This window comes from Sinohyriopsis cumingii, chromosome 13 (genome assembly GCF_028554795.1).
Source record: "Sinohyriopsis cumingii isolate HCF-2022 chromosome 13, ASM2855479v2, whole genome shotgun sequence".
Classification (NCBI taxonomy): domain Eukaryota; kingdom Metazoa; phylum Mollusca; class Bivalvia; order Unionida; family Unionidae; genus Sinohyriopsis; species Sinohyriopsis cumingii.
In genome coordinates this window covers 6,702,538-6,730,423 of record NC_142973.1, presented here as the reverse complement: position 1 = coordinate 6,730,423, position 27,886 = coordinate 6,702,538, and the positions used below count along the sequence as shown (strand labels likewise).

Here is a 27,886-nt window from a genome sequence, read left to right as displayed (position 1 = left end):
TTACCATGAAGTTTAAGTGGTATCAGTATTTACCATGAAGTTTAAGTAGTGTCAGTATTTATCATGAAGTGTAAGTAGTATCAATATTTACCATGAAGTTTAAGTAGTATCATCATTTACCATGAAGTTTAAGTAGTGTCAGTATTTACCATGAAGTTTAAGTAGTGTCAGTATTTATCATGAAGTGTAAGTAGTATCAATATTTACCATGAAGTTTAAGTAGTGTCAGTATTTACCATGAAGTTTAAGTAGTGTCAGTATTTACCATGAAGTTTAAGTAGTATCATCATTTACCATGAAGTTTAAGTGGTATCAGTATTTACCATGAAGTTTAAGTAGTGTCAGTATTTATCATGAGGTGTAAGTAGTATCAATATTTACCATGAAGTTTAAGTAGTATCATCATTTACCATGAAGTTTAAGTAGTGTCAGTATTTACCATGAAGTTTAAGTAGTGTCAGTATTTATCATGAAGTGTAAGTAGTATCAATATTTATCATGAAGTGTAAGTAGTATCAGTATTTACCATGAAGTTTAAGTAGTGTCAGTATTTACCATGAAGTTTAAGTAGTGTCAGTATTTACCATGAAGTTTAAGTGGTATCAGTATTTACCATGAAGTTTAAGTAGTATCATCATTTACCATGAAGTTTAAGCGGTTTAAGTAGTATCATCATTTACCATGAAGTTTAAGTGGTATCAGTATTTACCATGAAGTTTAAGTAGTGTCAGTATTTATCATGAAGTTTAAGTGGTATCAGTACTTATCATGAAGTGTAAGTAGTATCAATATTTACCATGAAGTTTAAGCGGTTTAAGTAGTATCATCATTTACCATGAAGTTTAAGTGGTATCAGTATTTACCATGAAGTTTAAGTAGTGTCAGTATTTATCATGAAGTGTAAGTAGTATCAATATTTACCATGAAGTTTAAGTAGTGTCAGTATTTACCATGAAGTTTAAGTAGTATCATCATTTACCATGAAGTTTAAGTAGTATCATCATTTACTATGAAGTTTAAGTAGTGTCAGTATTTACCATGAAGTTTAAGTGGTATCAGTATTTACCATGAAGTTTAAGTAGTGTCAGTATTTATCATGAAGTGTAAGTAGTGTCAGTATTTACCATGAAGTGTAAGTAGTATCAATATTTACCATGAAGTTTAAGTAGTATCAGTACTTACCATGAAGTTTACGTAGTATCAGTATTTGCCATGAAGTGTAAGTAGCATCATCATTTACCACGAAGTGTAAGTAGTAACATCATTTACCATGAAGTTTAAGTAGCATCAATATTTACCATGAAGTTTACGTAGTATCATCATTTTCTGTGTAGGTTTGTTTATATGAGTATAGAATATCTTTTACATCAGAACTTTTCCAAAGTCACCTGCTTTTATTGCTGTCAGAAAAGGGTGTTGTGTGAATGCATTGTCTGCACAGAAATTAATATTTATGTAAGAAAATCATTGTTTTTCCAGAGGATGAGTTGCAACTTGTTGTGGATGCTCTGTCTAAAAGAGGGAAAGACTTTATCAAAAGTTTTGAGGGACGTCATCATTGTTATATTGATCTAACCTTGCCAACTGGTAAATTTGAAACAGCCATGAAATACTCAGCACCTAAAGGAGATAGGTAAAATACATAAGTTACAACCAAACAGATATAGCACTGAATGTCTGTAAATGACTTACAGGTTTATTATACCTGTTAAGATGGAATATTTCCCTTTGGTCTCTGGAACAATAAGAAAGATAGAGACAGTTTAATATTTTGTACCAAAATTTGTGTATACAATCGTAGGTAAAAATACTTGTTACACATTTTGGCCTATCAGTTCTGGCTGGGTTATGCTTTTGTTTTGGCTTATCAGTTGTAGCTGGATTGTGCTTTAGTTTTGGCTTATTGGTAGTAGCTGGGTTGTGCTTTAGGTTTGGTTTGTCAGCAGTAGCTGGGTTGTGTTTTAAAGTAACAGGGAGGGTAAGGAAGGAGATATTATGTAATGGAATATTTGTTACATAAAGGTACTTTGAGGTGATCTCTCATTCAGCTTTCTTTATCATCAAGTTTAGGTCCTTATTTTAAAGTACTGACTGTAACAAATGCACTGTAATGTTCACAAGCTATGGTTGAGAAATTTCTCTTCTGATAATTTTACACAATTAGGATTATTAAAGTAATGCGATATGTTAAAACAAAATTGTTGTGTGCCTAGTGGAGTAGATCAAGTCATTTACATATCAAATACGGTTAGGTTCTTGAAAGGGAGATGAGAAATTATATCTGATGCACACAAAAAACCAAGTATAAAATGTGTGTGTGTGGCAAGTCATGAAACTAGCTGTAATCACTTTTCCAATGTTGAACCTTCTGTTTTCCAATCACATTCATTCATGATCATTCCTGGTTTTGATCAAGTAAAGAATTACAAAATAATTGAACAAAATTACTTATTACATTTTCTCCTATGCTGCTTTATACCCATCATTATATTCAGATCACTGAAGCATAGTATTGCTGACATATGCATGAGAGTGATAAGTTTTGTAAAAATGAAAGTTGGATTTATTGACCATTGTCTCCATGGAAACACTATCACATCCATTTCCATTCAAAGTTAACATCTAATCTAATGTTAATTCCATGCCATTATTCTGGAGCTTGAAATATCACTTGATCATGACTTGTTTCATCCAGATACATGATTGGACTCTGATTCAAGTCTAATTATGAGCAGCAGTGAGTAGAATACCATAGAGAGTATGCAGTGTGAACACTATAGAAATGACCCAGGGTGATAAAAATAGAAATGACACAGTGTGAACATCATAAAAAAATGAAAGTGGACACCATACAAATGACCCAGTGTGAACACTATAGAAATGACCCATTTTGAGCACCATAGAATTGATCCATTGTGAGCACCATAGAAATGTCTCATTGTGAACACCATAAAAAATTACCTCTTGTGAACACCATATAAATGACATTGTGAAGACTATATAAAGGTCGAAAGTGAACACAATACAAATGATCCTATGTGAACACAATAGAAATGACCCAGAGTGAATACCATAGAAATGACCCAATGTGAACACAATAGAAATGACCCAGAGTGAATACCATAGAAATGACCCAGTGTGAACACATATAAATGACCCATTTTGTTAACTTGTCACTTAGGGAAATATTTTAATCCAGCAAAACAGTATGAAGGAGCTCACTTAGTGAATTTACATAAGAATAATTTTTGGTGATTATTCAAATATGAATAATTTTGGTGAATATTCAGATAAGAATAAGTTTGGGTGAATATTCAGATCATAAATTTGTACTCAGATAATTGTTGTGTCATTTTTAGTGCACCTAGAACATTTATCAGACTTTGAAATGGCTTCCATCATGTGTAGCATCGCTTAGTAACCATACTGTCAGACCAACAAGTTATTCTCCACCACTTTGTTTATTTATCTGACAACATTGCCATCGGTAATGTCAGATAAATAATCAAAGAAGTGAAGAACAACTTGTATGTTTACCATGCTATGTACATATACACTTACCGTAGTTCCATGAAGCTGGAAAGGTGACAATGGCCTGGATGGATTAATCATGCAGACCTGTATTTGGATACTCTTAGCTGTGTTCCTAGGACAAAACAACAATGCAAACTTGGTTTTGATAAAAAAAATGATATATGTCCAAATTGAATTTTCTTGTTTGTTATTAAGTTTTTTCTTTTAGAATCACCATTCAGATTAGTATTTATAAATCTTATTTAGACATACTATGACTATTTTAATGACTACAGAATTAATAACACTTCTAAACAACAAGGACTGTAAGTGTTAAACACATTGTCAGAAAAGTGGAGTTCAGACTCAGAAAAGTGGAGTTCAGACTCAGAAAAGTTAAGAAATCAGACTCGGAATAATTTACCAGATGAGGTCAAGCTTTTAAGAAACTGCTAAAACCTGAATACATGCTTGACCATATCTTTTCAGTTGTTATTTGAGAACTAAATAAAAAATACTGTGTCAAGCCTATTTTTAAAAACAAAAATGTTCATACTTTTGCTGGTCATGATACTTTATGGCAATATAAAAATTTGAGTCAAGTAAATTGAGCTCTTTTGTGAAAACAGGGCCTGGCATTTGCTGTCAGAAAAATGTTTTGAGAATACCTTTCAAATATTCTTTCCATGCTTTCTCCATTTTAATTGGCTGCTACTAATTATACAGATACAACTATGGTAGATCTGACTCTATCTACATCTTTTTAAAGTGTTTTCTAAAATCTTATCCTCGGCTTTAATCATAGAAGGGTTAGGTAGCATAATAATTCATTTACCAGGAATATGAGACAAGTATTCAAATGAAATTGGTTGCAGTTCCTTCCATAATTTGTTTCAAATTTCAGGCTTTAAGTGCCCATTGCTATATGAAAGTGTCTGCTGTATGAAGGTGTCCACTAAAAGTTTTCATTGTAAATTTTAACATCCATTTGGCATCATATAGAAGTCGATTTTGTTTTCATTTAAATATTTTCACTTGTTGCAAATTTTTTTTCAACTATACAATCAGAAAGAAGGTAGATTCCCCAGCTGTACACTCTGCCAAACCTCAAGGACTAGAGGACAAAGCTGCTGATATGAGAAAAGAAATTAAAGTTGGGTCAGTTTCTATTGTTGTGAAGCAAGGATATATCACAAAGGAACAGGTATGTCAGCCATCATGGGGAAATTAATCATTTGGTTAGATATATGATAATTTTTGTTCCAGTTTAGTTTTACAATGCATCTTTTGAAAAATTTAACATCTTACAAACATCTTCCGAATTCATGACGTCATGGACAGAATGATCTCATCTATTTTGTCATTAAGTACACTCAAGTTGGACCAATACAATCTTTCATAGTAATCACTGTAGGATAGGAAAATTCCATGAAAGAGTCTGAATTGTTTTTGCGGAGAACCTGATGCAAATTTTTGATCCCATCAGTGGAATTCTCCTCTCCGACACTAAAGTATACTGAAGGATTCTTTTTCTCATACTCCTGAACAAAAATAAGGGTCTTGATCAGAATGGTGTATTGTGAATACTGATGTAACTTCGGAAAGTACAACACCCAATGGAAATGTCCTTACCTTTAATGTGAAATTTTCAAGAAGATTGGTTATGATAGCTGTGGTAATTGTAATACACAGCATCCTAATTGAGTAACTGCAGTTACCTTTGTGCAGTGATGCAAATGTGAACAGGTCAAAAACTGAAATCAACTGCTATCCATAACAGTAATTACGATGGAAAAAAAAGTAATGAAATAGGTCTCCGTTCAGTTTTGAAGGAGAATTAATTGCCCTTTAGAAATAATACTGTGACTGGTGAAAAACAATAACAATTCATCAATGGCTTTTATGACTTGAAATTGGACTAGGTAGCTAGGTTGGTCTGCTTTTAGAACATTGAACTTCAACTGTCATTCTTCTTTTTACTTAAATGTGTTGCAGTTAATGTTAATCTTGATTAATGTGAAAGAATTTCAAGGTGATATTGTTAATCTTGATTAATGTGAAAGAATGTCAAGGTGATATTGTTAATCTGGATTAATGTGAAAGAATGTCAAGGTGATATTGTTAACCTTGATTAGTTTGAAAGAATGTCAAATTGATATTGTTAATCTTGATTAATGTGAAAGAATGTCAAAGTGATATTGTTAATCTGGATTAATGTGAAAGAATGTCAAGGTGATATTGTTAATCTTGATTAATGTGAAAGAATGTCAAAGTGATATTGTTAATCTTGATTGATGTGAACGAATGTCAAGGTGATATTGTTAATCTGGATTAATGTGAAAGAATGTCAAAGTAATATTGTTAATCTTGATTAATGTGAAAGAATGTCAAAGTGATATTGTTAATCTTGATTAATGTGAAAGAATGTCAAAGTGATATTGTTAATCTTGATTAATGTGAAAGAATGTCAAGGTGATATTGTTAATCTTGATTAATGTGAAAGAATGTCAAAGTAATATTGTTAATCTGGATTAATGTGAAAGAATGTCAAGGTGATATTGTTAACCTTGATTAATGTGAAAGAATGTCAAAGTGATATTGTTAACCTTGATTAATGTGAAAGAATGTCAAAGTGATATTGTTAATCTTGATTAATGTGAAAGAATGTCAAGGTGATATTGTTAATCTTGATTATTGTGAAAGAATGTGAAAGTGATATTGTTAATCTGGATTAATGTGAAAGAATGTCAAGGTGATATTGTTAATCTTGATTAATGTGAAAGAATGTCAAAGTGATATTGTTAATCTTGATTAATGTGAAAGAATGTCAAAGTGATATTGTTAATCTGGATTAATGTGAAAGAATGTCAAGGTGACATTGTTAATCTTGATTAATGTGAAAGAATGTCAAGGTGATATTGTTAATCTGGATTAATGTGAAAGAATGTCAAAGTGATATTGTTAATCTTGATTAATGTGAAAGAATGTCAAAGTGATACTGTTAATCTGGATTAATGTGAAAGAATGTCAAGGTGATATTGTTAATCTTGCTTAATGTGAAAGAATGTCAAGGTGATATTTTTAATCTTGCTTAATGTGAAAGAATGTCAAGGTGATATTGTTAATCTTGCTTAATGTGAAAGAATGTCAAGGTGATATTTTTAATCTTGCTTAATGTGAAAGAATGTCAAGGTGATATTGTTAATCTTGATTAATGAGAAAGAATGTCAAAGTGATATTGTTAATCTGGATGATTTCACTTCCTTGTGTAAAGTTGAAGCTCAAACTGTTCCACGAGTCAGGATAAAGGTCACATGAATTAGGGTAGAGGTCACATGAGTCAGGATAAAGATTACATGAGTCAGGATAAAGGTTACATGAGTCAAAAGGTTACATGAGTCAAAATAAAGGTCACATGAGTCAGGATAAAGATTACATGAGTCAGGATAAAGGTTACCAGAGTCAGGATAAAGGTTACATGAGTCAGGATAAAGGTTACATGAGTCAAAAGGTTACATGAGTCACGATAAGGGTCACATGATTCAGGATAAAGGTTACATGAGACAGAATAAAGGTTACATGAGTCAAGATAAAGGTTGCATGAGTCAGGATAAAGGTTGCATGAGTCAGGATAAAGGTTACATGAGTCAGGATAAAGGTTACATGAGTCAGAAGGTTACATGAGTCAGGATAAAGGTCACATGAGTCAGGATAAAGGTCACATGAGTCAGGATAAAGGTCACATGAGTCAGGATAAAGGTCACATGTGAGATAAGATAGGGATATCCTATGCCTGTGTTTTGCACTAAAAATGATAGTCATACACATGTATGAATATGAGAAAGTCTTAAAGTCATACACATGTATGAATATGAGAAAGTCATATAGTCATGTACATGTATGAATATGAGAAAGTTATGTCATCATACACATGTATGAATATGAGAAAGTCATATAGTCATGCTAATGTATGAATATGAGAAAGTCATATAGTCATGCACATGTATGAATATGAGAAAGTCATATAGTCATATGAGAAAGTCTTATCTCTTGTGAACTGTTTACTTTTTATTAGACTTGAAATATTAGCTTATATCATCAAGTTTTTGGATAAATTGGATAATGAGTGAGATCCATGCTTACTAATTATGTAATTTTGTATCAGACTGGCTGAGCTTGCTACCACTCTAAAAGCCATATTTGTGATCCGTTTTTAATTAAAATTGAATATATGCTGGGATCATCTGGATCCTAATGTATTACAGTAATGAACAAGATTCAGATGCATATTAATGTGGCATTCTTGCATCTGATTAATTAGGCTTCTTGTAATTCTTCAAGCCATATTTTAGGTCTTTTGGGTTTATTATCATCAACATATTGGATGGCTGAATATGGGTTTATTATCATCAACATATTGCATGGCTAAATATGGGTTTATTATCATCAACATATTGGATGGCTAAATATGGGTTTATTATCATCAACATATTGGATGGCTAAATATGGGTTTATTATCATCAACATATTGGATGGCTAAATATGGGTTTATTATCATCAACATATTGGATGGCTAAATATGGGTTTATTATCAATTCAGCATATTGGATGGCTAAATATGGGTTTATTATCATCTACATATTGGATGGCTAAATATGGGTTTATTACCAATTCAGCATATTGGATGGCTAAATATGGGTTTATTATCATCTACATATTGGATGGCTAAATATGGATTTATTATCAATTCAACATATTGGATGGCTAATTATGGGTTTATTATTATCAACATATTGGATGGCTAATTATGGGTTTATTATCATCAACATATTGGATGGCTAATTATGGGTTTATTATCATCAGCATATTGGATGGCTAATTATGGGTTTATTATCAATTCAGCATATTGGATGGCTAAATATTGGTTTATTATCAATTCAACATATTGGATGGCTAAATATGGGTTTATTATCAATTCAACATATTGGATGGCTAAATATGGGTTTATTATCAATTCAACATATTGGATGGCTAAATAGGGGTTTATTATCAATTCAACATATTGGATGGCTAATTATGGGTTTATTATCATCAACATATTGGATGGCTAAATATGGGCTTATTATCATCAACATATTGGATGGCTAAATATGGGTTTATTATCATCAACATATTGGATGGCTAAATATGGGTTTATTATCATCAACATATTGGATGACTAAATATGGGTTTATTATCATCAACATATTGGATGGCTAATTATGGGTTTATTATCAATTCAGCATATTGGATGGCTAAATATGGGTTTATTATCATCTACATATTGGATGGCTAAATATGGGTTTATTATCAATTCAGCATATTGGATGGCTAAATATGGGTTTATTATCATCTACATATTGGATGGCTAAATATGGGTTTATTATCAATTCAACATATTGGATGGCTAATTATGGATTTATTATTATCAACATATTGGATGGCTAATTATGGGTTTATTATCATCAACATATTGGATGGCTAATTATGGGTTTATTATCATCAGCATATTGGATGGCTAATTATGGGTTTATTATCAATTCAGCATATTGGATGGCTAAATATGGGTTTATTATCAATTCAACATATTGGATGGCTAAATATGGGTTTATTATCAATTCAACATATTGGATGGCTAAATATGGGTTTATTATCAATTCAACATATTGGATGGCTAATTGTGGGTTTATTATCATCAACATATTGGATGGCTAATTATGGGTTTATTATCAATTCAGTATATTGGATGGCTAAATATGGGTTTATTATCAATTCAACATATTGGATGGCTAATTATGGGTTTGTTATCAATTCAGCATATTGGATGGCTAAATATGGGTTTATTATCAATTCAACATATTGGATGGCTAAATATGGGTTTATTATCAATTCAACATATTGGATGGCTAATTATGGGTTTATTATCATCAACATATTGGATGGCTAATTATGGGTTTATTATCAATTCAGTATATTGGATGGCTAATTGTGGGTTTATTATCATCAGCATATTGGATGGCTAATTATGGGTTTATTATCAATTCAACATATTGGATGGCTAAATATGGGTTTATTATCAATTCAACATATTGGATGGCTAATTGTGGGTTTATTATCATCAGCATATTGGATGGCTAATTATGGGTTTATTATCAATTCAGCATATTGGATGGCTAAATATGGGTTTATTATCAATTCAACATATTGGATGGCTAATTATGGGTTTGTTATCAATTCAGCATATTGGATGGCTAAATATGGGTTTATTATCAATTGAACATATTGGATGGCTAAATATGGGTTTATTATCAATTCAACATATTGGATGGCTAATTATGGGTTTATTATCATCAACATATTGGATGGCTAATTATGGGTTTATTATCAATTCAGCATATTGGATGGCTAAATATGGGTTTATTATCAATTCAACATATTGGATGGCTAAATATGGGTTTATTATCAATTCAACATATTGGATGGCTAATTATGGGTTTATTATCATCAACATATTGGATGGCTAATTATGGGTTTATTATCAATTCAGCATATTGGATGGCTAAATATGGGTTTATTATCAATTCAACATATTGGATGGCTAAATATGGGTTTATTATCAATTCGACATATTGGATGGCTAATTATGGGTTTATTATCATCAACATATTGGATGGCTAATTATGGGTTTATTATCATCAACATATTGGATGGCTAATTATGGGTTTATTATCATCAACATATTGGATGGCTAATTATGGGTTTATTATCATCAACATATTGGATGGCTAAATATGGGTTTATTATCATCAACATATTGGATGGCTAATTATGGGTTTATTATCATCAACATATTGGATGGCTAATTATGGGTTTATTATCATCAACATATTGGATGGCTAAATATGGGTTTATTATCATCAACATATTGGATGGCTAAATATCGGTTTATTATCATCAACATATTGGATGGCTAATTATGAACAATAAGCTGAAGCTGCATGTGAATTATGTTTTAATATTTTGAAATTTTATTTTATCAGAATGTTCTAAACGTTTGGTAAATAGTTTCCATATTATGTTCTTTTTCACTACTATATAAGCCTTCTTAGTGAAACAGTCAACTGTGAAAATTATATAAGCCATGTGAGTGATATAAATCCACTTGGACCACTTGTTTATGATAAAAATGAAGTCGTTTTAAGGTTTGGATTTTTTTAAAAAAAACATTTAATTAACATCTAGTGAAAATATATTAATATATGTCACTGTTATTGTTGTGAACATGATTTTAAACAGTCTTAATATTTGCAGGCCAATGCACTTTTGAATATTGTCCCTCCTTCAAGAGATCTGTGCAGTGAAAGTATGATTTCTCAGGCCTTTGTCAAAGCAGGAGGCCAAGAACTTGTACAGGTTTGTAATTTAAAACAATAATTCAGTTAAGTAGATGTATAAAAGCCATTAATTCAGACACTTTTGCTCACAACTGAGAAATCCTGAATAACAAATTGCTTAAAGGAAGAACATGCATGAATAGTGAAATATTTAGTTGATTGTAGCCATGAAGGTACCACTGTACTTTAAGGCAACTTTTTTTCAGCCTGAAGCAGTCTTAGAGAACAGTGGCATGATTCTCATTTACACATATTAGAAGCAGGTTTGTGATTCGTAATGTAAACTACGGTTGCTTTGACCCTGTCTATCAAATGCAGTGGGTCCTGCACAAAACATTATACTTTCACATCTTAAGCCAACAGGCCAGCAGCTATCACACCTTTTGTTTCTGCATCACAACTTTAAAGCTATCTGAAATTAAGGAATGAAACTTTGTATACATTGTCATAAACATTAGTAAGTGTGTCACATATGTTGACATTCTAGATTCAAGGTCAAGGGCATAGTGCAATATTTCAGGAAAGTAATGACAGTATTTTTCATCTCCATGTAATGTATGAAATATTTTGTTTCCATCAGATAAGATTGTAAGATTTGGATTGCTTTTGCAATCTTCATTGTCTTTTAACCATTAAATATTTACTGTTTTGTAAATTGTATTCATTATGTCTTTCATACATTAACATGTAATATAAAGATATATATAATATTTTTCTCAGGTTTGATCAATAGATACAATCTTGTTACAAATGTTAAGTGTTAAACACATAAATGTTTGGTTGCTAATGAGAGCCCATGTAAACTCAAGAACAATGTCAAAAGATACAAATCAAAGTTTTTGTTGTAGATTGTTTTTGGAAGTAATTACACTCACCATAATGCCATTTATTTCATTGCTATTTCAAGGAAGATACAATTAAGGCAGCTAAATTCATATTTGTGACAAGCAAAAGAAGTGTATTACTGGAATCATAATCATGTGTCGGGGAAAGCCATTGTTCCTTTCTTAGACAAAATTAGTAATGAAGGAAATATCTCAGTCTCATTATGACTTAATATATTTCACATTATAATATAGTTAATAGTATAAAATTTGTATTGGACATTAATGAAACTTTATTAAAATGCGTATGTTTATATTTTCTGAACCATTCTGTTATACAAACAATTGGTGGGTTTTCATTCCAAGTCTGGTTTTTATATCATAATTTCATAAAAGGTGACAATGTCAAGTACTATGTTGGTGTAGAAAATGGGAGATGGTTCCAATACAAAGTGTAAAACACGGCATGCATATTTTGACTAAACCGTTATATTCAGAGAGTAGGATAAGAATTTATTTTAATCTGATGTAACTGTACAGTTGTGTTTTGTTTGTAGAAAGAGATGGGTTGAACACATAACCATTACAATCTCCAATCGTGTGTGTATAAAATAATATTGGTATGGCATTTACAAACTAGAATTATTATAATATTGGTATGGCATTTACAAACTAGAATTATTACAATATTGGCATGGCATTTACAAACTAGAATTATTATAATATTGGTATGGCATTTACAAACTAGAATTATTGTAATATTGGTATGGCATTTACAAACTAGAATTATTGTAATACTGGTATGGCATTTACAAACTAGAATTATTATAATACGGGTATGGCATTTACAAACTAGAATTATTATAATACTGGTATGGCATTTACAAACTAGAATTATTGTTATATTGGTATGGCATTTACAAACTAGAATTATTGTAATATTGGTATGGCATTTACAAACTAGAATTATTGTAATATTGGTATGGCATTTACAAACTAGAATTATTGTAATATTGGTATGGCATTTACAAACTAGAATTATTGTAATATTGGTATGGCATTTACAAACTAGAATTATTGTAATATTGGTATGGCATTTACAAACTAGAATTATTGTAATATTGGTATGGCATTTACAAACTAGAATTGTTATAATATTGGTATGGCATTTACAAACTAGAATTATTGTAATATTGGTATGGCATTTACAGACTAGAATTATTGTAATATTGGTATGGCATTTACAGACTAGAATTATTGTAATATTGCTATGGCATTTACAAACTAGAATTATTGTAATATTGGTATGGCATTTACAAACTAGAATTATTATAATATTGGTATGGCATTTACAAACTAGAATTATTATAATATTGGTATGGCATTTACAAACTAGAATTATTGTAATATATGGCATTTACAAACTAGAATTATTATAATATTGGTATGGCTTTTACAAACTAGAATTATTGTAATATTGGTATGGCATTTACAAACTAGAATTATTATAATATTGGTATGGCATTTACAAACTAGAATTATTGTAATATTGGTATGGCATTTACAAACTAGAATTATTGTAATATTGGTATGGCATTTACAAACTAGAATTATTGTAATATTGGTATGGCATTTACAAACTAGAATTATTACAATATTGGTATGGCATTTACAAACTAGAATTATTATAATATTGGTATGGCATTTACAAACTAGAATTATTGTAATATTGGTATGGCATTTACAAACTAGAATTATTGTAATATTGGAATGGCATTTACAAACTAAAATTATTATAATATTGGTATGGCATTTACAAACTAGAATTATTGTAATATATGGCATTTACAAACTAGAATTATTATAATATTGGTATGGCTTTTACAAACTAGAATTATTGTAATATTGGTATGGCATTTACAAACTAGAATTATTACAATATTGGTATGGCATTTACAAACTAGAATTATTACAATATTGGTATGGCATTTACAAACTAGAATTATTATAATATTGGTATGGCATTTACAAACTAGAATTATTGTAATATTGGTATGGCATTTACAAACTAGAATTATTATAATATTGGTATGGCATTTACAAACTAGAATTATTGTAATATTGGTATGGCATTTACAAACTAGAATTATTGTAATATTGGTATGGCATTTACAAACTAGAATTATTGTAATATTGGTATGGCATTTACAAACTAGAATTATTGTAATATTGGTATGGCATTTACAAACTAGAATTATTGTAATATTGGTATGGCATTTACAAACTAGAATTATTGTAATATTGGTATGGCATTTACAAACTAGAATTGTTATAATATTGGTATGGCATTTACAAACTAGAATTATTGTAATATTGGTATGGCATTTACAGACTAGAATTATTGTAATATTGGTATGGCATTTACAGACTAGAATTATTGTAATATTGCTATGGCATTTACAAACTAGAATTATTGTAATATTGGTATGGCATTTACAAACTAGAATTATTATAATATTGGTATGGCATTTACAAACTAGAATTATTATAATATTGGTATGGCATTTACAAACTAGAATTATTGTAATATATGGCATTTACAAACTAGAATTATTATAATATTGGTATGGCTTTTACAAACTAGAATTATTGTAATATTGGTATGGCATTTACAAACTAGAATTATTATAATATTGGTATGGCATTTACAAACTAGAATTATTGTAATATTGGTATGGCATTTACAAACTAGAATTATTGTAATATTGGTATGGCATTTACAAACTAGAATTATTGTAATATTGGTATGGCATTTACAAACTAGAATTATTACAATATTGGTGTGGCATTTACAAACTAGAATTATTATAATATTGGTATGGCATTTACAAACTAGAATTATTGTAATATTGGTATGGCATTTACAAACTAGAATTATTGTAATATTGGTATGGCATTTACAAACTAGAATTATTATAATATTGGTATGGCATTTACAAACTAGAATTATTGTAATATATGGCATTTACAAACTAGAATTATTATAATATTGGTATGGCTTTTACAAACTAGAATTATTGTAATATTGGTATGGCATTTACAAACTACAATTATTACAATATTGGTATGGCATTTACAAACTAGAATTATTACAATATTGGTATGGCATTTACAAACTAGAATTATTATAATATTGGTATGGCATTTACAAACTAGAATTATTGTAATATTGGTATGGCATTTACAAACTAGAATTATTATAATATTGGTATGGCATTTACAAACTAGAATTATTGTAATATTGGTATGGCATTTACAAACTAGAATTATTGTAATATTGGTATGGCATTTACAAACTAGAATTATTGTAATATATGGCATTTACAAACTAGAATTATTATAATATTGGTATGGCTTTTACAAACTAGAATTATTGTAATATTGGTATGGCATTTACAAACTAGAATTATTACAATATTGGTATGGCATTTACAAACTAGAATTATTACAATATTGGTATGGCATTTACAAACTAGAATTATTGTAATATTGGTATGGCATTTACAAACTAGAATTATTATAATATTGGTATGGCATTTACAAACTAGAATTATTGTAATATTGGTATGGCATTTACAAACTAGAATTATTGTAATATTGGTATGGCATTTACAAACTAGAATTATTGTAATATATGGCATTTACAAACTAGAATTATTATAATATTGGTATGGCTTTTACAAACTAGAATTATTGTAATATTGGTATGGCTTTTACAAACTAGAATTATTGTAATATTGGTATGGCATTTACAAACTAGAATTATTACAATATTCCTATGGCATTTACAAACTAGAATTATTACAATATTGGTATGGCATTTACAAACTAGAATTATTACAATATTGGTATGGCATTTACAAACTAGAATTATTATAATATTGGTATGGCATTTACAAACTAGAATTATTGTAATATTGGTATGGCTTTTACAAACTAGAATTATTGTAATATTGGTATGGCTTTTACAAACTAGAATTATTATAATATTGGTATGGCTTTTACAAACTAGAATTATTGTAATATTGGTATGGCATTTACAAACTAGAATTATTGTAATATTGGTATGGCATTTACAAACTAGAATTATTGTAATATTGGTATGGCATTTACAAACTAGAATTATTGTAATATTGGTATGCCATTTACAAACTAGAATTATTGTAATATTGGTATGGCTTTTACAAACTAGAATTATTGTAATATTGGTATGGCTTTTACAAACTAGAATTATTGTAATATTGGCATGGCATTTACAAACTAGAATTATTAGAATATTGGTATGGCTTTTACAAACTAGAATTATTATAATATTGGGATGGCTTTTACAAACTAGAATTATTGTAATATTGGTATGGCATTTACAAACTAGAATTATTGTAATATTGGTATGGCATTTACAAACTAGAATTATTGTAATATTGGCATGGCATTTACAAACTAGAATTATTATAATATTGGTATGGCATTTACAAACTAGAATTATTATAATATTGGTATGGCATTTACAAACTAGAATTATTATAATATTGGTATGGCTTTTACAAACTAGAATTATTGTAATATTGGTATGGCATTTACAAACTAGAATTATTGTAATATTGGTATGGCATTTACAAACTAGAATTATTGTAATATTGGTATGGCATTTACAAACTAGAATTATTGTAATATTGGTATGGCATTTACAAACTAGAATTATTGTAATATTGGTATGGCTTTTACAAACTAGAATTATTGTAATATTGGTATGGCATTTACAAACTAGAATTATTATAATATTGGTATGGCATTTACAAACTAGAATTATTGTAATATTGGTATGGCTTTTACAAACTAGAATTATTATAATATTGGTATGGCATTTACAAACTAGAATTATTGTAATATTGGTATGGCATTTACAAACTAGAATTATTATAATATTGGTATGGCATTTACAAACTAGAATTATTGTAATATTGGTATGGCATTTACAAACTAGAATTATTGTAATATTGGTATGGCTTTTACAAACTAGAATTATTATAATATTAGTAATGCTTTTACAAACTAGAATTATTGTAATATTGGTATGGCTTTTACAAACTAGAATTATTATAATATTGGTATGGCATTTACAAACTAGAATTATTACAATATTGTTATGGCTTTTACAAACTAGAATTATTGTAATATTGGTATGGCTTTTACAAACTAGAATTATTGTAATATTGGTATGGCATTTACAAACTATAATTATTGTAATATTGGTATGGCTTTTACAAACTAGAATTATTGTAATATTGGTATGGCATTTACAAACTAGAATTATTGTAATATTGGTATGGCATTTACAAACTAGAATTATTGTAATATTGGTATGGCATTTACAAACTAGAATTATTGTCATATTGGTATGGCTTTTACAAACTAGAATTATTATAATATTGGTAATGCTTTTACAAACTAGAATTATTGTAATATTGGTATGGCATTTACAAACTAGAATTATTGTAATATTGGCATGGCATTTACAAACTAGAATTATTATAATATTGGTATGGCATTTACAAACTAGAATTATTGTAATATTGGTATGGCATTTACAAACTAGAATTATTGTAATATTGGTATGGCATTTACAAACTAGAATTAATGTAATATTGGTATGGCATTTACAAACTAGAATTATTGTAATATTGGTATGACATTTACAAACTAGAATTATTGTAATATTGGTATGGCTTTTACAAACTAGAATTATTGTAATATTGGTATGGCTTTTACAAACTAGAATTATTGTAATATTGGTATGGCATTTACAAACTAGAATTATTGTAATATTGGTAATGCTTTTACAAACTAGAATTATTGTAATATTGGCATGGCATTTACAAACTAGAATTATTATAATATTGGTATGGCATTTACAAACTAGAATTATTGTAATATTGGTATGGCATTTACAAACTAGAATTATTGTAATATTGGTATGGCATTTACAAACTAGAATTATTGTAATATTGGTATGGCATTTACAAACTAGAATTATTGTAATATTGGTATGGCATTTACAAACTAGAATTATTATAATATGTGGCATTTACAAACTAGAATTATTGTAATATTGGTATGGCATTTACAAACTAGAATTATTATAATATTGGTATGGCTTTTACAAACTAGAATTATTGTAATATTGGTATGGCATTTACAAACTAGTATTATTGTAATATTGGCATGGCATTTACAAACTAGAATTATTATAATATTGGTATGGCATTTACAAACTAGAATTATTGTAATATTGGTATGGCATTTACAAACTAGGATTATTGTAATATTGGTATGGCTTTTACAAACTAGAATTATTGTAATATTGGTATGGCATTTACAAACTAGAATTATTATAATATATGGCATTTACAAACTAGAATTATTGTAATATTGGTATGGCATTTACAAACTAGAATTATTATAATATTGGTATGGCTTTTACAAACTAGAATTATTGTAATATTGGTATGGCATTTACAAACTAGAATTATTACAATATAGGTATGGCATTTACAAACTAGAATTACTATAATATTGGTATGGCATTTACAAACTAGAATTATTGTAATATTGGTATGGCATTTACAAACTAGAATTATTGTAATATTGGTATGGCATTTACAAACTAGAATTATTGTAACATTGGTATGGCATTTACAAACTAGAATTATTGTAATATATGGCATTTACAAACTAGAATTATTGTAATATTGGTATGGCATTTACAAACTAGAATTATTGTAATATTGGTATGCCATTTACAAACTAGAATTATTGTAATATATGGCATTTACAAACTAGAATTATTATAAAATTGGTATGGCTTTTACAAACTAGAATTATTGTAATATTGGTATGGCATTTACAAACTAGAATTATTGTAATATTGGTGTGGCATTTACAAACTAGAATTATTGTAATATTGGTATGGCATTTACAAACTAGAATTATTGTAATATTGGTATGGCATTTACAAACTAGAATTGTTATAATATTGGTATGGCATTTACAAACTAGAATTATTGTAATATTGGTATGGCATTTACAAACTAGAATTATTGTAATATTGGTATGGCATTTACAGACTAGAATTATTGTAATATTGCTATGGCATTTACAAACTAGAATTATTGTAATATTGGTATGGCATTTACAAACTAGAATTATTATAATATTGGTATGGCATTTACAAACTAGAATTATTATAATATTGGTATGGCATTTACGAACTAGAATTATTGTAATATATGGCATTTACAAACTAGAATTATTATAATATTGGTATGGCTTTTACAAACTAGAATTATTGTAATATTGGTATGGCATTTACAAACTAGAATAATTATAATATTGGTATGGCATTTACAAACTAGAATTATTGTAATATTGGTATGGCATTTACAAACTAGAATTATTGTAATATTGGTATGGCATTTACAAACTAGAATTATTGTAATATTGGTATGGCATTTACAAACTAGAATTATTACAATATTGGTATGGCATTTACAAACTAGAATTATTATAATATTGGTATGGCATTTACAAACTAGAATTATTGTAATATTGGTATGGCATTTACAAACTAGAATTATTGTAATATTGGTATGGCATTTACAAACTAGAATTATTATAATATTGGTATGGCATTTACAAACTAGAATTATTGTAATATATGGCATTTACAAACTAGAATTATTATAATATTGGTATGGCTTTTACAAACTAGAATTATTGTAATATTGGTATGGCATTTACAAACTAGAATTATTACAATATTCGTATGGCATTTACAAACTAGAATTATTACAATATTGGTATGGCATTTACAAACTAGAATTATTATAATATTGGTATGGCATTTACAAACTAGAATTATTGTAATATTTTTATGGCATTTACAAACTAGAATTATTATAATATTGGTATGGCATTTACAAACTAGAATTATTGTAATATTGGTATGGCATTTACAAACTAGAATTATTGTAATATTGGTATGGCATATACAAACTAGAATTATTGTAATATTGGTATGGCATTTACAAACTAGAATTATTGTAATATATGGCATTTACAAACTAGAATTATTATAATATTGGTATGGCTTTTACAAACTAGAATTATTGTAATATTGGTATGGCATTTACAAACTAGAATTATTACAATATTGGTATGGCATTTACAAACTAGAATTATTACAATATTGGTATGGCATTTACAAACTAGAATTATTGTAATATTGGTATGGCATTTACAAACTAGAATTATTACAATATTGGTATGGCATTTACAAACTAGAATTATTATAATATTGGTATGGCATTTAAAAACTAGAATTATTGTAATATTGGTATGGCATTTACAAACTAGAATTATTATAATATTGGTATGGCATTTACAAACTAGAATTATTGTAATATTGGTATGGCATTTACAAACTAGAATTATTGTAATATTGGTATGGCATTTACAAACTAGAATTATTGTAATATTGGTATGGCATTTACAAACTAGAATTATTGTAATATATGGCATTTACAAACTAGAATTATTATAATATTGGTATGGCTTTTACAAACTAGAATTATTGTAATATTGGGATGGCATTTGCAAACTAGAATTATTACAATATTGGTATGGCATTTACAAACTAGAATTATTACAATATTGGTATGGCATTTACAAACTAGAATTATTGTAATATTGGTATGGCATTTACAAACTAGAATTATTACAATATTGGTATGGCATTTACAAACCAGAATTATTATAATATTGGTATGGCATTTACAAACTAGAATTATTGTAATATTGGTATGGCTTTTACAAACTACAATTATTGTAATATTGGTATGGCTTTTACAAACTAGAATTATTATAATATTGGTATGGCTTTTACAAACTAGAATTATTGTAATATTGGTATGGCATTTACAAACTAGAATTATTGTAATATTGGTATGGCATTTACAAACTAGAATTATTGTAATATTGGTATGGCATTTACAAACTAGAATTATTGTAATATTGGTATGCCATTTACAAACTAGAATTATTGTAATATTGGTATGGCTTTTACAAACTAGAATTATTGTAATATTGGTATGGCTTTTACAAACTAGAATTATTGTAATATTGGTATGGCATTTACAAACTAGAATTATTGTAATATTGGCATGGCATTTAGAAACTAGAATTATTATAATATTGGTATGGCTTTTACAAACTAGAATTATTATAACATTGGGATGGCTTTTACAAACTAGAATTATTGTAATATTGGTATGGCATTTGCAAACTAGAATTATTGTAATATTGGTATGGCATTTACAAACTAGAATTATTGTAATATTGGTATGGCTTTTACAAACTAGAATTATTGTAATATTGGTATGGCATTTACAAACTAGAATAATTGTAATATTGGTATGGCATTTACAAACTAGAATTATTGTAATATTGGCATGGCATTTACAAACTAGAATTATTATAATATTGGTATGGCATTTACAAACTAGAATTATTATAATATTGGTATGGCATTTACAAACTAGAATTATTATAATATTGGTATGGCATTTACAAACTAGAATTATTATAATATTGGTATGGCTTTTACAAACTAGAATTATTGTAATATTGGTATGGCATTTACAAACTAGAATTATTGTAATTTTGGTATGGCATTTACAAACTAGAATTATTGTAATATTGGTATGCCATTTACAAACTAGAATTATTGTAATATTGGTATGGCATTTACAAACTAGAATTATTGTAATATATGGCATTTACAAACTAGAATTATTATAATATTGGTATGGCTTTTACAAACTAGAATTATTGTAATATTGGTATGGCATTTACAAACTAGAATTATTACAATATTGGTATGGCATTTACAAACTAGAATCATTACAATATTGGTATGGCATTTACAAACTAGAATTATTGTAATATTGGTATGGCATTTACAAACTAGAATTATTATAATATTGGTATGGCATTTACAAACTAGAATTATTGTAATATTGGTATGGCATTTACAAACTAGAATTATTGTAATATTGGTATGGCATTTACAAACTAGAATTATTGTAATATTCGTATGGCATTTACAAACTAGAATTATTGTAATATATGGCATTTACAAACTAGAATTATTATAATATTGGTATGGCTTTTACAAACTAGAATTATTGTAATATTGGTATGGCTTTTACAAACTAGAATTATTGTAATATTGGTATGGCATTTACAAACTAGAATTATTACAATATTCCTATGGCATTTACAAACTAGAATTATTACAATATTGGTATGGCATTTACAAACTAGAATTATTACAATATTGGTATGGCATTTACAAACTAGAATTATTATAATATTGGTATGGCATTTACAAACTAGAATTATTGTAATATTGGTATGGCTTTTACAAACTAGAATTATTGTAATATTGGTATGGCTTTTACAAACTAGAATTATTATAATATTGGTATGGCTTTTACAAACTAGAATTATTGTAATATTGGTATGGCATTTACAAACTAGAATTATTGTAATATTGGTATGGCATTTACAAACTAGAATTATTGTAATATTGGTATGGCATTTACAAACTAGAATTATTGTAATATTGGTATGCCATTTACAAACTAGAATTATTGTAATATTGGTATGGCTTTTACAAACTAGAATTATTGTAATATTGGTATGGCTTTTACAAACTAGAATTATTGTAATATTGGCATGGCATTTACAAACTAGAATTATTAGAATATTGGTATGGCTTTTACAAACTAGAATTATTATAATATTGGGATGGCTTTTACAAACTAGAATTATTGTAATATTGGTATGGCATTTACAAACTAGAATTATTGTAATATTGGTATGGCATTTACAAACTAGAATTATTGTAATATTGGTATGGCATTTACAAACTAGAATAATTGTAATATTGGTATGGCATTTACAAACTAGAATTATTGTAATATTGGCATGGCATTTACAAACTAGAATTATTATAATATTGGTATGGCATTTACAAACTAGAATTATTATAATATTGGTATGGCATTTACAAACTAGAATTATTATAATATTGGTATGGCTTTTACAAACTAGAATTATTGTAATATTGGTATGGCATTTACAAACTAGAATTATTGTAATATTGGTATGGCATTTACAAACTAGAATTATTGTAATATTGGTATGGCATTTACAAACTAGAATTATTGTAATATTGGTATGGCATTTACAAACTAGAATTATTGTAATATTGGTATGGCTTTTACAAACTAGAATTATTGTAATATTGGTATGGCATTTACAAACTAGAATTATTATAATATTGGTATGGCATTTACAAACTAGAATTATTGTAATATTGGTATGGCTTTTACAAACTAGAATTATTATAATATTGGTATGGCATTTACAAACTAGAATTATTGTAATATTGGTATGGCATTTACAAACTAGAATTATTATAATATTGGTATGGCATTTACAAACTAGAATTATTGTAATATTGGTATGGCATTTACAAACTAGAATTATTGTAATATTGGTATGGCTTTTACAAACTAGAATTATTATAATATTAGTAATGCTTTTACAAACTAGAATTATTGTAATATTGGTATGGCTTTTACAAACTAGAATTATTATAATATTGGTATGGCATTTACAAACTAGAATTATTACAATATTGGTATGGCTTTTACAAACTAGAATTATTGTAATATTGGTATGGCTTTTACAAACTAGAATTATTGTAATATTGGTATGGCATTTACAAACTAGAATTATTGTAATATTGGTATGGCTTTTACAAACTAGAATTATTGTAATATTGGTATGGCATTTACAAACTAGAATTATTGTAATATTGGTATGGCATTTACAAACTAGAATTATTGTAATATTGGTATGGCATTTACAAACGAGAATTATTGTCATATTGGTATGGCTTTTACAAACTAGAATTATTATAATATTGGTAATGCTTTTACAAACTAGAATTATTGTAATATTGGTATGGCATTTACAAACTAGAATTATTGTGATATTGGCATGGCATTTACAAACTAGAATTATTATAATATTGGTATGGCATTTACAAACTAGAATTATTGTAATATTGGTATGGCATTTACAAACTAGAATTATTGTAATATTGGTATGGCATTTACAAACTAGAATTAATGTAATATTGGTATGGCATTTACAAACTAGAATTATTGTAATATTGGTATAACATTTACAAACTAGAATTATTGTAATATTGGTATGGCTTTTACAAACTAGAATTATTGTAATATTGGTATGGCTTTTACAAACTAGAATTATTGTAATATTGGTATGGCATTTACAAACTAGAATTATTGTAATATTGGTAATGCTTTTACAAACTAGAATTATTGTAATATTGGTATGGCATTTACAAACTAGAATTATTGTAATATTGGCATGGCATTTACAAACTAGAATTATTATAATATTGGTATGGCATTTACAAACTAGAATTATTGTAATATTGGTATGGCATTTACAAACTAGAATTATTGTAATATTGGTATGGCATTTACAAACTAGAATTATTGTAATATTGGTATGGCATTTACAAACTAGAATTATTGTAATATTGGCATGGCATTTACAAACTAGAATTATTATAATATATGGCATTTACAAACTAGAATTATTGTAATATTGGTATGGCATTTACAAACTAGAATTATTATAATATTGGTATGGCTTTTACAAACTAGAATTATTGTAATATTGGTATGGCATTTACAAACTAGTATTATTGTAATATTGGCATGGCATTTACAAACTAGAATTAGTATAATATTGGTATGGCATTTACAAACTAGAATTATTGTAATATTGGTATGGCATTTACAAACTAGGATTATTGTAATATTGGTATGGCTTTTACAAACTAGAATTATTGTAATATTGGTATGGCATTTACAAACTAGAATTATTATAATATATGGCATTTACAAACTAGAATTATTGTAATATTGGTATGGCATTTACAAACTAGAATTATTATAATATTGGTATGGCTTTTACAAACTAGAATTATTGTAATATTGGTATGGCATTTACAAACTAGAATTATTACAATATAGGTATGGCATTTACAAACTAGAATTACTATAATATTGGTATGGCATTTACAAACTAGAATTATTGTAATATTGGTATGGCATTTACAAACTAGAATTATTGTAATATTGGTATGGCATTTACAAACTAGAATTATTGTAACATTGGTATGGCATTTACAAACTAGAATTATTGTAATATATGGCATTTACAAACTAGAATTATTGTAATATTGGTATGGCATTTACAAACTAGAATTATTGTAATATTGGTATGCCATTTACAAACTAGAATTATTGTAATATATGGCATTTACAAACTAGAATTATTATAATATTGGTATGGCTTTTACAAACTAGAATTATTGTAATATTGGTATGGCATTTACAAACTAGAATTATTGTAATATTGGTGTGGCATTTACAAACTAGAATTATTGTAATATTGGTATGGCATTTACAAACTAGAATTATTGTAATATTGGTATGGCATTTACAAACTAGAATTGTTATAATATTGGTATGGCATTTACAAACTAGAATTATTGTAATATTGGTATGGCATTTACAAACTAGAATTATTGTAATATTGGTATGGCATTTACAGACTAGAATTATTGTAATATTGCTATGGCATTTACAAACTAGAATTATTGTAATATTGGTATGGCATTTACAAACTAGAATTATTATAATATTGGTATGGCATTTACAAACTAGAATTATTATAATATTGGTATGGCATTTACGAACTAGAATTATTGTAATATATGGCATTTACAAACTAGAATTATTATAATATTGGTATGGCTTTTACAAACTAGAATTATTGTAATATTGGTATGGCATTTACAAACTAGAATAATTATAATATTGGTATGGCATTTACAAACTAGAATTATTGTAATATTGGTATGGCATTTACAAACTAGAATTATTGTAATATTGGTATGGCATTTACAAACTAGAATTATTGTAATATTGGTATGGCATTTACAAACTAGAATTATTACAATATTGGTATGGCATTTACAAACTAGAATTATTATAATATTGGTATGGCATTTACAAACTAGAATTATTGTAATATTGGTATGGCATTTACAAACTAGAATTATTGTAATATTGGTATGGCATTTACAAACTAGAATTATTATAATATTGGTATGGCATTTACAAACTAGAATTATTGTAATATATGGCATTTACAAACTAGAATTATTATAATATTGGTATGGCTTTTACAAACTAGAATTATTGTAATATTGGTATGGCATTTACAAACTAGAATTATTACAATATTCGTATGGCATTTACAAACTAGAATTATTACAATATTGGTATGGCATTTACAAACTAGAATTATTATAATATTGGTATGGCATTTACAAACTAGAATTATTGTAATATTTTTATGGCATTTACAAACTAGAATTATTATAATATTGGTATGGCATTTACAAACTAGAATTATTGTAATATTGGTATGGCATTTACAAACTAGAATTATTGTAATATTGGTATGGCATATACAAACTAGAATTATTGTAATATTGGTATGGCATTTACAAACTAGAATTATTGTAATATATGGCATTTACAAACTAGAATTATTATTATATTGGTATGGCTTTTACAAACTAGAATTATTGTAATATTGGTATGGCATTTACAAACTAGAATTATTACAATATTGGTATGGCATTTACAAACTAGAATTATTACAATATTGGTATGGCATTTACAAACTAGAATTATTGTAATATTGGTATGGCATTTACAAACTAGAATTATTACAATATTGGTATGGCATTTACAAACTAGAATTATTATAATATTGGTATGGCATTTAAAAACTAGAATTATTGTAATATTGGTATGGCATTTACAAACTAGAATTATTATAATATTGGTATGGCATTTACAAACTAGAATTATTGTAATATTGGTATGGCATTTACAAACTAGAATTATTGTAATATTGGTATGGCATTTACAAACTAGAATTATTGTAATATTGGTATGGCATTTACAAACTAGAATTATTGTAATATATGGCATTTACAAACTAGAATTATTATAATATTGGTATGGCTTTTCCAAACTAGAATTATTGTAATATTGGGATGGCATTTGCAAACTAGAATTATTACAATATTGGTATGGCATTTACAAACTAGAATTATTACAATATTGGTATGGCATTTACAAACTAGAATTATTGTAATATTGGTATGGCATTTACAAACTAGAATTATTACAATATTGGTATGGCATTTACAAACCAGAATTATTATAATATTGGTATGGCATTTACAAACTAGAATTATTGTAATATTGGTATGGCTTTTACAAACTACAATTATTGTAATATTGGTATGGCTTTTACAAACTAGAATTATTATAATATTGGTATGGCTTTTACAAACTAGAATTATTGTAATATTGGTATGGCATTTACAAACTAGAATTATTGTAATATTGGTATGGCATTTACAAACTAGAATTATTGTAATATTGGTATGGCATTTACAAACTAGAATTATTGTAATATTGGTATGCCATTTACAAACTAGAATTATTGTAATATTGGTATGGCTTTTACAAACTAGAATTATTGTAATATTGGTATGGCTTTTACAAACTAGAATTATTGTAATATTGGTATGGCATTTACAAACTAGAATTATTGTAATATTGGCATGGCATTTACAAACTAGAATTATTATAATATTGGTATGGCTTTTACAAACTAGAATTATTATAACATTGGGATGGCTTTTACAAACTAGAATTATTGTAATATTGGTATGGCATTTGCAAACTAGAATTATTGTAATATTGGTATGGCATTTACAAACTAGAATTATTGTACTATTGGTAT

The 27,886-nt window shown here is 27.4% G+C and overlaps 1 protein-coding gene across 3 annotated transcripts in view; it reads left to right on the top strand.

Moving 5' to 3' along the window:
* Nucleotides 1-27,886, top strand: part of LOC149784901 (uncharacterized) — a 141,406-nt gene that overhangs the window by 17,448 nt on the left and 96,072 nt on the right. For all 3 annotated transcript variants that reach the window (XM_089978492.1, XM_089978491.1, XM_089978493.1), the window contains exons 7-9: nucleotides 1,480-1,633; nucleotides 4,582-4,717; nucleotides 10,864-10,965. In XM_089978492.1, the coding sequence (XP_089834618.1) occupies nucleotides 1,480-1,633; nucleotides 4,582-4,717; nucleotides 10,864-10,965 (392 nt within the window). The remainder of the gene's footprint in view (nucleotides 1-1,479; nucleotides 1,634-4,581; nucleotides 4,718-10,863; nucleotides 10,966-27,886) is intronic.